At 44.4% G+C, this 13845-nt stretch overlaps 2 protein-coding genes across 2 annotated transcripts in view; both read right to left on the bottom strand.

Moving 5' to 3' along the window:
• hsd17b4 (hydroxysteroid (17-beta) dehydrogenase 4) overlaps positions 1–13845 on the bottom strand; it is a 57324-nt gene that overhangs the window by 23731 nt on the left and 19748 nt on the right. The window contains exons 2-6 of the mRNA XM_060931888.1: positions 13439–13492; positions 13240–13347; positions 13016–13075; positions 11938–11959; positions 11719–11765 (exon numbers count right to left, since the gene is read on the bottom strand). Of these exons, the coding sequence (XP_060787871.1) occupies positions 11719–11765; positions 11938–11959; positions 13016–13075; positions 13240–13347; positions 13439–13492 (291 nt within the window). The remainder of the gene's footprint in view (positions 1–11718; positions 11766–11937; positions 11960–13015; positions 13076–13239; positions 13348–13438; positions 13493–13845) is intronic.
• On the bottom strand, positions 1959–6555 carry LOC132892529 (uncharacterized). The gene is made up of 2 exons (XM_060930807.1): positions 5272–6555; positions 1959–2519 (listed from the first exon to the last, which is right to left on the bottom strand). Exon 1 carries the CDS (start codon positions 6384–6386, stop codon positions 5514–5516), a length of 873 nt encoding a protein of 290 aa, XP_060786790.1. The 5' UTR covers positions 6387–6555; the 3' UTR covers positions 1959–2519; positions 5272–5513.

Raw genomic sequence — 13845 nt, 5'->3', positions numbered from 1 at the left:
AAAAATCTTGGTGTTTTCATTGACAGCGAGCTAAACTTTGACAGTCACATGAAAGCAATCACTAAAACGGCATTTTATCACCTAAAAAACATTTCCAAACTAAGAGGACTTATGTCAAAAAATGATCTGGAAAAACTAATACATGCCTTCATCTCTAGTAGGGTTGATTACTGCAATGGCCTTTTCACAGGCTTGCCAAAAAAGACCAAACGACTTCAGCTGGTTCAAAATGCAGTGGCTAGGGTTCTCACACGAACAAAAAGAACAGAGCACATTACTCCAATTCTAAGGTCCCTTCACTGGCTTCCAGTAAGCTACAGAATTGACTTTAAAGCATTGCTGCTGGTGTACAAATCTCTAAATGGTACAGGGCCCAATTACCTCTCTGATTTGTTGCAGCGGCCTAACCCAATCAGATCTACCAGATCGCAACAGAAAAATTTACTATTAAAACCAGTTATTAAAACAAAGTGTGGTGAAGCAGCTTTTAGCTACTATGCAGTACAGCTATGGAACCAACTGCCAGAGGACATTAAAAATGCTCCTGCTGTTGGCAGCTTCAAATCTAGGTTAAAGACCAAGCTGTTTTCAGATGCTTTCTGTTAAATAATTAATATTGTCTTCTTTACAATCTTTACTTCTCTGCATGTTTTAAATTTACTTTAACTTTATCCTATTTTATTCTTTATTCTATTCTGCTGGGGTTTTTTTCTTCTTTCTCTCTCATCTTATTTGAACTACTACATTTTATTGTTTTGTTTTTACTGTTGTTTAATTCTTATTGTTTTCTTTTAATTCTTTTAATTAATTGTTTTAGAATAAAAATAAAATTATTTTGTGGTTTTATTTCTCTATTGTTTACTGTTTTTGTTTTTACTTCTGTAAAGCACATTGAACTGCTATTGTGTATGAAATGTGCTATATAAATAAACTTGCCTTGCCATCAATGAAATGCAGCTCCCGACACCAGCAGCACTTATGCAGCCCCACATAAGGACACTGCCACCACCATGTTTCACTGTAGGCACCATGCATTTTTCTTTGTATTCCTCACCTTTGCGATGCCATACAGTTCTGAAGCCATCAGTTCCAAAAACATTTATTTTGGTCTCATCACTCCAGAGTATAGAGTCCCAGTAGTCTTCATGGGCCCTGGCAAACTCTAGGCAGGCTTTTTTGTGGCTGGGCTTTAGGAGAGGCTTCTTTCGTGGACGGCATCCATGCATGCCATTCCTCTGCAGTGTATGCTGTATCGCGTCACGGGAAATAGTCACCCCAGTCTGGCTTTCTACTTCTTTAGATAACTGTAGTCAACTTGCATGCCGATTTTCTTCAACCCTTCTCATCAGAAGACGCTCCTGTTGAGGTGTTAACTTCCGTGGACGACCTGGACGTCTCTGTGAAATGGTTGCAGTTCCATCTTTAAATTTTTGTACCACTTTTGCTACAGTATTCTGACTGATAAGTAAAGCTTTGCTGATCATCTTGTAGCCTTCACCTTTGTGGTGGAAAGAAATTCTTTCTCAGGTCTTGTGCCATTTCTCTTCCATGTGGTGCCATTGCTGACAGCATGAAATGGGAAGGGGTTTTCTTTAAGTAACACCCTTTTGTACTCAACTGTCTGCTGGACACCTCTGTAATGACTAATTAGACCTCACCTGTGATTATATTCTTGTTAAATTAGACATTTGTAGTCTACAATTTAGCTTTGCTCCAGACACTTTCAGTGGGGTGTCCTCATTTTTGCACCACCCTAATTTGAGTAAAACTGAAAAATGTGTAATCTAAGTCATATTATTAACCTTACTTTCACGTTGTAGAGAGACCCTGATGTGGGTGGAGCACAGAAGCACGGCAGGCGGCTGTTTGCGTCTTAATAATTTTCTTTATTGTTGCTTTTCAGCACACAACTCAAAACACTCTCGCGCGCACACAGGCTACCATCAAGCCCTCGGCACCGACCTCCCCTTCTCACTCTCCTTTTATAGGGTGCGGTCACTGGAGGAGACACACAAACGTGTTAATTGACAACAGGTGTAGCGATACGACCACTCACCTTCCCTGACTCTGCCCTCCATTCACAGACTGCCGCTCGACCACACCCCCACCCGACTCAGCCTGGGGAGCCATCCAGCCTGCAGCGGACTCTGCCGTCCAGCCTGCAGCGGACTCCGCCCCCTTGACGGGACAGGAAGTCCACCACCACTACCACCACCATCTGCGCCCCCGGCCTGTGGACCACCTCGAATTTAAATGGCTGGAGGGCAAGATACCAATGGGTGATCCGCGCATTGGCATCCTTCATGCAGTGGAGGCACTGGAGGGGCGCAAGGTCCAAACAGAGTAAAAGGGTGTCCCAGTAGGTAGTACCAGAGGGCAAGGACTGCCCACTTAGAGTGCCTAGCCATCGTGCTGTACCTGCCTTCCCGCATTGACAGCTTCCGCCTAAGGTACAGCACAGGACGCTCCTCCACCTTCTGGGACCTAATGGCCCCCAGTCCTCTGTTCGATGCGTCTGTCTGTAAAATAAAGGGGAGAGAAAAGTCAGGGGAGTGTAACAGTGGCCCCCCACACCGCACAGCCTTTACCCTAGAGAAAGCTGTTGGCATTGCTCCATCTACTGGACCGGATCTGGTGCTCCCTTTTTAGTGAGATCAGTCATTGGGCTGGTGACATGCGAATAATTAGGTATGAACCTACGATAGCAGCCAGTCAGCTCCAGGAACTGTCTCACCCCCTTTTTGGTCTTGGGCCTCGGGCAGGCCACAAATCGCTGCAGTCTTATTAATTTGGGGACCCACCTGCCCATTGCCTAAGTGGAAACCCAGATACCGTACTTCCACCCACCCAATTGCACACTTCTTTGGGTTAGCTGTGAGACCCGCCCACCTCAGCGACTTTAGGACAGCCCTAAGGTGTTCGAGGTGTCGCGGCCAGTCATTGCTGTAGATGATATCGTCAAGATACACGGCTGCATAGGTGGTGTGGGGGCGGAGGACCCTTTCCAGAAGCCGCTGGAACGTAGCTGGCGCCCCAAACAACCCAAAAGGAAGTGTAACAAATTGGTGTAAGCCAAACTGTGTGGAAAAGGCCATTTTCTCTTGGGACAGAGGAGTCAAGGGGATCTGCCAATATCCCTTTGTTAAATCCAGCGTCGAATAAAAATGAGCAGTGCCTCATCGATCGAGCAGCTCATCAATGCGAGGCATTGGGTACGCGTCAAATTTAGACACTGTGTTGACTTTCCTATAATCCTGGTCTTGGGCACCAGATCCACTGGGCTGCTCCAGTCACTGTGGGACTCCTTGATTATGCCCATTTCGAGTATGGCCTTGAGTTCATCCCGGACCACCTTTTTGTGTGTTTGGGTAGGTAGTAAGGGTGGCTGTGTACTACCACCACCGGGGGCGTCTCAATGTGGTGTTCTATGAGGTGGGTGCGGCCGGGCAGGGGCGAAAACACATCGGAAAATTCTTTCTGCAACTAGGCTACCTCCGTGAGTTGGGCTGGGCAGAGGTGGTCTCCACAGGGGACCGGAGTGGTGGGCGATGTCAATTTTCTTTTTTGAACCTCTGGCCCCAGCTCCTCCTTCTCTGGGATTACTGACACCAATGCCACAGGGACCTCCTCATTCCAACGTTTTCATAGATTGAGGTGGTAAATTTGCAATGCCCCACCCCTGTCCGTTCGCCTCACCCCATAGTCGACATCCCTGACTCGCCGTGTGACCTCGAAGGGCCCTTGCCACTTGTCGATCAATTTGGAGCGCGACGTGGGGAGTAATATGAGTACTTTGTCTCCCAGTGTGAACTCCCTAAGGCGCATGCCCCTGTCAGACTTTGTCCTTGCGCCTGCTGCAAATTCTCCTGGGTTAAGCGCGTGAATGTGTGGAGTTTAGCGCACAGGTCGAGAGCATATTGAATTTCTTTCTTACTAGGTGAAGGGCCTTCCTCCCAATTTTCACGTAGCACATCCAAAATGCCATGCAGCTTACGCCCATATAATAATTCAAATGGTGAAAAACCTGTGGAGGCTTGCAGGACCTCTCATACTGCAAATAACAGGGGCTCGAGCCACTTATCCCAATTATGTGCATCTTTACTTATGAACTTGCGAATTATATTTGAGAGTTTGATTAAAACGTTCCACTAAGCCATGAGTTTGTGGGTGACAGACGCTGGTGCAGATAGGCTTAATCCCCAGTAACCCATACAGCTCGCACAGTGTGCATGACATGAATGTAGTGCCTTGGTCTGTCAAGATTTCCTTCAGAATCCCGACCTGGGAGATAAAGCAGAAAAGTGCTTCCGCAATACTGCGTGCTGAGAGGCACTGCTTCTGGGTATCGTGTTGCATAGTCCACCAGAACTAAAATAAAGCGATATCCCCGTGCTGACTGATCTAATGGTCTGACAAGATCCATCCCAATTCTTTCAAAAGGGGTCTCAATTAAGGGGAGAGGGCGCAAAGGCACTTTTGGAGTGGCCACGGGATTTACTAATTGGTATTCACCACACACCACCGATGGACATCCTCGCGAATCCCTGGCCAATAAAACCGGGCCATTATTCGTGCTAGTGTTTTATCCTGCCCTGAGTGTCTGGCCATGGGATTAAAGTGAGCCGCCTGGAATACGAGTTCCCGGCGGCTCTTTGGAATTAATAACTTCTCTCTTCGCCAGTTTGAGTGTCCTGTGTCACTTGGTATAACCTATCCTTAATAATAGCAAAGTATGGGAAGGCCAGCGTCGCATTTGGCTGGAGAATTCGACCATCAATTGCTCTCACTTGGTCAAATGCATGCCGCAGAGTCCCATCTCGCGACTGCTCTAACGGGAAATCCCCAAGGGAATCCCTGAGAGAGGAGGAGGGGCGGGGCACTCCTCACGCCGCGTATCGCCTTGACGGGGTGCTGACATAGATGGCTCTGTGACAGCTTCTCCCGCTAATGCTACTCCGGGGCTTTCCCCAGATGGATTACTCACTCCTTACTACACACGTCATTTATTCCTTAAAACCCAGCCAATCAGTCCCTAAAAATCAGCGAGTGGATGAGACAAGCGTTAACCGTCGCCTTTACACTATGCTTTTCCCCTCGAAATAGAATGTGGACAGACACTAAAGGGTAGTTGTGAACATCCCCGTGCGTGCACAACACCTTCACCACTCGTGCTCTCTCCAATGCCTCACCTTGCACCAGGCTTTGGTGGATTGAGGTCTGGTTACAGCCGGAATCCACCAAAGCCTGGTACATATCCCCTTGGACACTTACCGGTATACGATACGCTCTGGCCTGATCGAGGGCGGTTTCTGGCGCACTGGGGACCCGGACCACCGCGCCCACCTCCATTGCGTTGCACTGATGTTGGAGATGTCCTGGCTCCCCACAGTGCCAGCACACCGGCCCAGGCTCTCCCTCTGCACCGGTGTTGTGGACATCACTCACCTGGGGGGGGGGGGGGACACAGACAAGGAAGGGGAAAACGGGAGGACACCACAGATGCACCAGGCCAGCTAGGGGGAGCAGGCCTCCGCAGTGGGGGAATGGGGCGAAGACGGGAAGCAGAGGAAGAAGACAGAGGAGGAGACATGCCTTCCTGCCGTTGGAACTGCCACCATGTGGTCCTCTGCCAGCTCGATAGCTTGGTCCAGCAATGCTGGGCGAGGACACTGGACCCACTCTGCTGTTCCTTCCGGAAGTCGCGCAACGAATTGCCCCATTGGCACCAGGTCAATCACTCCCTCGGCATCGCGGTTGTCTGCCCTCAGCCACTGCCAGCAGGTGTCCCAGAGTTGTTGCCCGAACGGTTGGCCGACCTCCTCCAAGCACAGCGAGCGGAAGCGCTGCCGTTGTTGCTCTGGGGAGCGGCCGGCATGCTGGAGGATGGCTCGTCGGAGGTCCACGTACATGAGCCGGCTGTTGGCGGGGAGCTGCAGCACGGCCAGCTGTGCCTGGCCCGTCAGCAGGGGGAGGGGGCGTGCCGCACGCTGGTCGACCGGCCAACCCCATGCCTCCGCTGCTTCCTCAAAGAGCACGAGGAAGGCTTCCGGATCGTCGCGTGGACCCATTTTTGTTAGGGTGAGGTGGGGAGGGTCTGCTCCAGTGGCAGTTGTGGATCCCGCTGACACGAGCAGGTGCCAGAATGCCTGGCAACCTTCCTGTTGGGCCAGCACCAAGGCTTCGAACCATTGTTCTTGCTCCTTTCGGAGGGCGACCAGCACTTGGTACTGGTTCTGCTGGGCTGTGGCGAGAGCACGGATCAGGTCCTTGAACGGAGAGGACTCCATGGGGCTGTTCCCTTCTGCACTCGTCTCAGGTTTTGGCACCACTGTAGAGAGACCCTGATGTGGGTGGAGCACAGAAGCACGGCAGGCGGCTGTTTGCATCTTAATGATTTTCTTTATTGTTGCTTTTCAGCACACAACTCAAACTCACTCTCTCTCACACACTACTATCAAGCCCTCGACGCCGGCCTCCCCTTCTCACTCTCCTTTTATAGGGCGCGGTCACTGGAGGAGACACACAAACGCGTTAACTGACAACAGGTGTAGCGATATGACCACTCACCTTCCCTGACTCCGCCCTCCATTCACAGACTGATGCTCAGCCACGCCCCTGCTGCCACACACAAGTTAAACAGATGTTATATTAAACTGTGTCTTGTCAACATTTTGGAAATTGTGTTCATTGAGCTATTGTTTGAAATATTACTTTTTCAAAGGAGGTGTACTCATTTACGCTGAGCACTGTATACAACTATACACAGTTCAGACAGGTTCTGAACTTCTCCAGTTTTACTGTTGATGGTCTGTCTATTAGTCCTCCCCAAGTTATAAAAAACCTTGGAGTTCTCTTTGACTCCACCCTTACGTTTGAACCCCATCTTAAACTAATTACTCAGAATGCTTTCTTTCACCTCCGCAATATTGCACGTCTCCGCCTTTTCTCTTGGAAACTGATGCCAAAATGTTGGTCAATGCGTTTATTTTTTCTCGTCTTGACTATTGCAATTCTCTCTTTTATGGTCTCCCTGCCACATTGCTCAATCACCTGCAGTACATCCAAAACTCAGCAGCTAGAGTCCTCACACTCACCAAGCACACTGCTCACATTACTCCTGTTTTACAGCAACTGCATTAGTTGCCAGTTACTTCTTGGATCAAATACAAAATATTGCTTTTAACCTATAAAGCTCTTAGTGGTTTCGCCCCTTCCTATCTCTGTGAGCTAATTCATTTGTACTCTCCCTCCCGCTCCCTCAGATCTTCTGTCTGTGGACTTCTGACTGTCCCACATTTTAAACTGGCATCTATGGGTGGCAGATCTTTCAGTGTTGCTGCTCCTAAACTTTGGAACTCGTTACCACAATCGCTTCGTGACTGCTCCACACTCTTCCTTCAAAACTTCTCTCTTTACCTCACACTACTCTTCCTAGTGTGGCTTTTTTTTTTGGTAACTCCTGTGTAAAGTGTCCTTGGGTTTGTGAAAGGCGCTATATAAATTGAACTTTATATTTCTTCCAGTCGTTTCAAAGTTCCAAGGACAATAGTCTGGTGCTGATGCACCAGAAGAGTAAGGTGGGGTTTACATTAGACCGTATCAGCGGATCATCAGATTAACGTTTTTAAAACGATTAGTGTGCACACAGCAACGCCAATACACGATTCGCGTGCACACAGCAACACCAAGACACGGATACGCTCGGCTCCGCAGGCATCATGCGCTCCAAATCACTCCGCCCTGAACAGCAAGTGCCCTCTGGAGGGTGCGCACTCCGGCCCTGCGCAGCTCACAGAGCGCGCGAGTGAAGTGCACAAGCAGTGATTCGGGACTGAGCCGCTGTGTGTGTGATCCCAGCGCACATCACTTACCACTTGCAAGTGGAAGGATGGCAAGCCTAAAGACAATCATAACTACACAATGGGCAGTATTTGCATCAGTATTTGCAGTATTTTCATACTTTTATACTCTTTAATGAAAGGTGATACAAGGCGGAAGTCCGCGCCGTTTTTCAGCAGTCGCGTCACATGACCAACGCCAGCGAATCAGGAAGGTGGATGTCGCAGTGACGTTGTCCAATGACGACGCCAGCTAGAGCTCAGCACAGCGTATCCGCGTATTCTCAATGTTTACACAGCACCGGACCAGACACGATCTGGATTGAATACGTGGACCCTGGAGGATTCCCGTTTCCCGGCGTTTCCAGGCGTTTTAATGTAAATGGACAGTGCATCCGCGAAGAAAACAAGACAGATACGGTCTAATGTAAACTTGGCCTAAGTATTCAGTCATGTGACTTTTGCATGCGAGTTTACTTCTCGTGAATTAAGTGTCGGTCAGACAGGGCTATCGTTATGTGAAGAGCTAGTGAAAAGGTCTCTATTTTCACAGTTTAAAGGTCAACGCATGTCAAGATACCTTCAGAAAGATGCTGTTTGTGATGGGCTAGATCCTTACACATTTATAAAAAAAAAAAAGGATATTTCCTACATTTTGGAGAATTATCCATCTGTTGAGTTCCCTGACATCTCAAACTACCTGGTGCTGCAGGCATCATTCTACATGGACAGATGAAAACCTGGAAGTGCATGGAAGTGTACAATTTATGTGGCTGGGTTAAAGATCTGGGGATCAAGACAAGATAAATCCTGCATCACTTATGCTCAGGTAAGTCGGCATTTTTGGGCTCTTTGTATGCATCTTTGTGATGATTGACAGGATGCTATAAAGTTTTAGTATCAGTGAAAACAAACCATAGCCGCTCAATTCCTAATCTTCCCTGTTCTTCTCTTCCAGGCAAATCATTCACAAAGATCCACAGAAACCGCTTTAAAAGACCTGGGCATGGGTGAAACAGGATGGAGAAGTTAGCATGGCTCACTGTAACCGTATGGCCAGGGAAGCAGTTTAGTGCTGTCAACTCGTGATCTCTGCTTTTTTAAAATGGTGAGAAAAGTCATCTGCAAATCCAAACGAAATAAATCAGAGGAATTTACAAACCTTTCAAAATGCTAACTGCAAACGTTCTTCAACTCAGCTAACTTCCATCACAGTGAAAGGTTCAAGAGCCACCTCTCATCTCTTGGTAAAATCCTTTGCTCTTTCACCCTTTATTACTTCACAGAGAACCCGGGGGAAAAAAGTGCATCAGTTTCGCAGTTTGTTTGATTTGAACAGCGCAAAACACCACAAGCACAAGGCATTTATTTTCAAAATATTGCAACATTTTTATGACACTGTATTGACATTTTTCTTGAAATATCATGTCTATTCTTAAAGTCTTGTATACTATATGGTCATAAGTTTGTGGACACCCAAATACGATACCTATATATTGTTCTTCCCCAAACTGTTGCCACAAAGTTGGCAGCATACAATAGTATAGATTAATGCTGCAGCATGCAAAGACCGTTTCTTTTCACTGGAGCCCAAACACATTCCAGTAGGATTATGCACCTGGGCGCAAAATGAGGTCCATGAAGATATGGGTTGCCATGGTCGGAGTGGAATAACTTAACCTGCACCGAGCTCCAACCTCAATCCCGCTGAACAATCTTTGAACCATTATATGACCATAAAACATGACTCTAGAAAGCTTTTTCTTTGTCCATGTGGCCAGCTGCAAACTGACTTGAGCTTGAAGGTGTTGATTTTGGAGCAAGTGCTTCTTTCTTGGATGCCAGTCTCTCAGTCCATGGTGATGTAAAACTTGCTTGACTGTAGACAGGTGTTCTAGCAGCTTCCAGTTCAGGACAGGCCTATGTATTGGTAGTTCCTGGGTTGGTCCTGACCATCTGAAATCAATTTCCTCCCAGCTGAGGGTGACCATTTCTTCTTCCAGCAAAGTGGCTTCACTGCCCAATAACTTGTACTTACATAGTTACTTGAACTGAAGATCTTGGAATATACAGATGTTTAGAAATGGCTTCAAGAGACATTCCTGGGTTTTATAAATCTATGATCCTCCACAGATCTGCACTGAGCTCCTTGGATGTTCCCATTTTACTGCGTGTCGGTCAATCCAACGAGTGCTGTCAAACAAACCCTTCTTATATTGGCACAAAGAAGCTACCGGCTGTAGTCAATCATGATCACTTATTGGAAGTTAAGAGGACTTGGCAAGTTAAGACATTTTGGAACTTTCAGCACCACTGAATCAATAATCTTAGTGGGCCCATGTACATTTTTGGCCCTGTATGCATAATTTTGACCCGTGTTGTTTTCAGAAAACCCAAAATAAATTTCAAAAAATGTGCACCAAATTCCTGTTTCGTTTTTTTTTTTTGGAAGATGCATGTTGTACAGTCATTCTGCCACAGAGAAAGAACAGTTCAAAGAAATCAGCGAAAGCCCAATATTGCCATGACCATATTCATGCATATAAACTTCTGACTGCTGATGGCCATTCAACACCATCATAGGAAACAATCCTTAATATGATTCAAAGAAAAATTTCCAATGTGGCAGAGATGAAAGGTCACAAAACACTAAACTCTAGTTTCAATTAAATTTAGCTACATCTGAATTACATATGCACAGCTGATGTACATTTTATTCTGTATTAACATAAGGTTATGATTTTTACTTCTAGATCTATATATTCATTTGGTTTTCAGCTTAAAAGTTAGTCAGTGAATGTAAATACCACCTGCTGTTAACGTCTCACTAGAAGTGTGTCGATATACAAATTCGATATGATACAGTGGTGTCTCGATATGAGACGACATATGCAATCTTTACTATACAATCTGTTGAATGTAGCCTACCTTTCGAGAGATCAAATCGAGAGCAGATATGATACACTGCATAGAACCCTACTTCTCAGCATACATTGCTGGCATGGGAAAATACTGTCAATTAGTCACCCAGATCCAGAATATAGAGTTAAAATCCTAATGAGCAAAACAGAGGTGATTGTGGCAAGGAAGAACTCCTGAAGGCATCATAAAGAAGAAAATTTGTGAGGAACCAGATTCAAAAGGAAACTTATCCTCTAGTGGAATGATAAATCACTACTGTGTACAGGTACAGAAAAATAAAGGCAAACAGTACAGCAGTTGAAAGGTTGATGGGTATGAGAATATTATGAATAAGGGCCCTGGGATAAACACAAGACATTCTTTATGGTTACAGCACCAGTTCTCAGGAGGTACAGTAATACATTAACCCCATTTTTCCTCCACCAGCTTACAAATTCTTCTATGAATTAAACGATGTCCTGTCTTTCCTGAAAAAAGGGGTTGGTTGAATGTCTGAACATAAGAGTAAGGATATGCATGTTATCGTTGCTCCAAAGTCTCAGACCGACTTAAAGGGAGAGCAAAGTGCAGACCCTGGTGAATGAGGGGAAATGAAGCATACATGTTTCAGTGCTCAGAAGAGAACAGAAGAGCACTCATGCGAAGATAGCTTCCCTGCATTTTCAGTTCACTGCTCCACACTTGCCAATACCTTTGTGTGCTCACAATTTATGCTGCCTTGCACTCTTTATTAATGACCACCCTCACAGATAATGTTATGTACACTCACACTGGCCATCCTCAACCTCTCTATTAGAGCTATTTAAATGCCTTTAAAGAATATGCACATCGTCTGTCCTAATTTTTGTTTTCTTTGTTTTCTGCTGTGATGCAAGAAAAATTTCAGACTTGACTGACAAAATATCATCAAGTATGTGATATAAAAATTAATTGTTTTGCTATCCTTATCAGTACGTACCCCAGTCAAGGTCACTTGTTCTAGCAAAAGTTCGATCACGCAGTATCCTTTAAGGTTGGAGCACAGAGGAAGATGTACATTACAATCCATAGTTTTGGAAGGGAAAAAATTCCACATTTAGTTTAAAAAATAAATAAATAAATAAATGAATGAATAAAAACCCCACAATTTTACCCCCCCCCCCCCCCCCCCCAAAAAAAAAAAGGGTTATGAACTTACCCAGCATTATTTATCACAATATCTGAAGAAAAGAAAACAACATTAAAACACAGAAATGCTTCTGGGGGATTCTCATGATGTTATGCCACTTTCAAACTATCACCAGAAAAAGTGAGATTGCTGTTGGAAATTAAGCCTATTTTAAGATCATTTGAATTATGACATTATAATAAACCATTTGTACCCCTCAGTATTGGAATGCATCTGAATTTAATCCAAATATTTATTTTCCATTTCCTTAAATAAATCAAATTCCCAGATCAATCTTACATTATAGTAGTAGTTACAGAATTGGCCTAAATTTAATTTACTAAAATGTCAATTTTTTGAGAGAACTTTATTAGATTTACTATTTTTCAACCCATTCCCTATTAATGATGTTCAATATTACTAACCCAAACATACAGACATCACGTATAATCACATGCAGTACAACCTCACTAAATTTAGTGCTGTTTTCACATCTGGATAATTGTAATTGGAGGCCACATTTATTACAGTTTACAATATCACAATACTCTAAAAACAATTAGTACATTACTACTAGATTATGGGATTGCCTTCTCCAAGGACACATGGAGTTATTTAATAAATAACAGACTGTAGAAGAGACAGCTGTTTCTGGGCTACTTTCCAAATACAACAGACTAGTTTGTGAGCACAAATGTTGCCCATATCCAAGCAGTAGCTTGCCAATTGGAACATAAGAGTAATGTTTTAAGACATTCGATAAATTTAAAAGGCAGTCTAATCCCAGTACGACCAAGCTGACTGTGTTGAACCTTTAACCCTTAGCTGCATCCTGCCTCAGCTGTACATCACTTTGGATAAAAGCATCAGCCAAATTAACACACTTAAATACAAATGTACTGGGCCAGTAGTTTATTTCTGTGAAAAGCAGGTTACTGAATAATTATTGGATAATCTGCTTCAAAATGAATAAATTGGGAGTTTAACTATCTGCATTTTGATAAGACACTGGCATAGATGACGAGTCCCCCTTTCTAACATTACAGAGTATGAATATGTTTGTTTATTTATTTAAAAAAAAAAAAAAAAAACCCACACACACACCTACCTATTCGTCCAAATGCATCCAAAGCAGTCTGGATTAGTTTTTCACCATCTTCTACTGAATCTGTAAAAATACAAACATTTGCATATAATTTAAACATTTCCTTTTGTGAAAAATTCCTTAAAGTGTGAAAATATTACATTGGATACTAAACAATGACATGTCTATTATTAAACCACTGTCCACATTAAATAATGAACATAATTCACAGAATCCAGATTACCTACCATAATTTGCCACAGCTCTCCCACCTTTAGCTTTAATCTCTTCTACTACTCTATCAGCAGCTGCTGAACTCTTTCCACCTCCCTTTATATCACCCCCAAGGTCATTCACTGTGTGCAGAACAGACAATAGACAGATAAATTCATATGAAATGATCCAGCATGAATAAAATTATCCAAATTGACTCCAAAAATAACCTACCAACAACAGAGGCTCCTCTTTCTCCAAAAGCTAAGGCATATTCTCTCCCAAGTCCTGAAAAGAACACATTAGATTGCAGCTTATTACATGTGATCAGTACCTGGACTTTAAATAGTAACTGCATAAGTCAAGATAAATACTCATTACTGAAGGTGAATGCCTGGTTAAGTTTTATTGCACAGTTCCTTAAATAAACATTGGTTAGTATTCTTATTATTTGGGTTCTAATTGTCGTTTTTTTAGCAACAAACAACTCAACTGCAAAGGCTATTGTCCTCTACTTCACTAAAGCTGCCATTTCAGTTGCCCTTTGCACTGTAAGCACCAGGCTCTGTTACAACATCGACACTCAGAAGATAAAATGCATATTGATGAGCAGTGAAGCGTCATTTCTACTTGTATAGTAC

The sequence above is a fragment of the Neoarius graeffei genome, chromosome 10 (assembly GCF_027579695.1).
Source record: "Neoarius graeffei isolate fNeoGra1 chromosome 10, fNeoGra1.pri, whole genome shotgun sequence".
Lineage (NCBI taxonomy): Eukaryota > Metazoa > Chordata > Actinopteri > Siluriformes > Ariidae > Neoarius > Neoarius graeffei.
The sequence above is the reverse complement of the archived record's forward strand: the minus strand, read 5'-3'. Positions and strand labels throughout refer to the sequence as shown.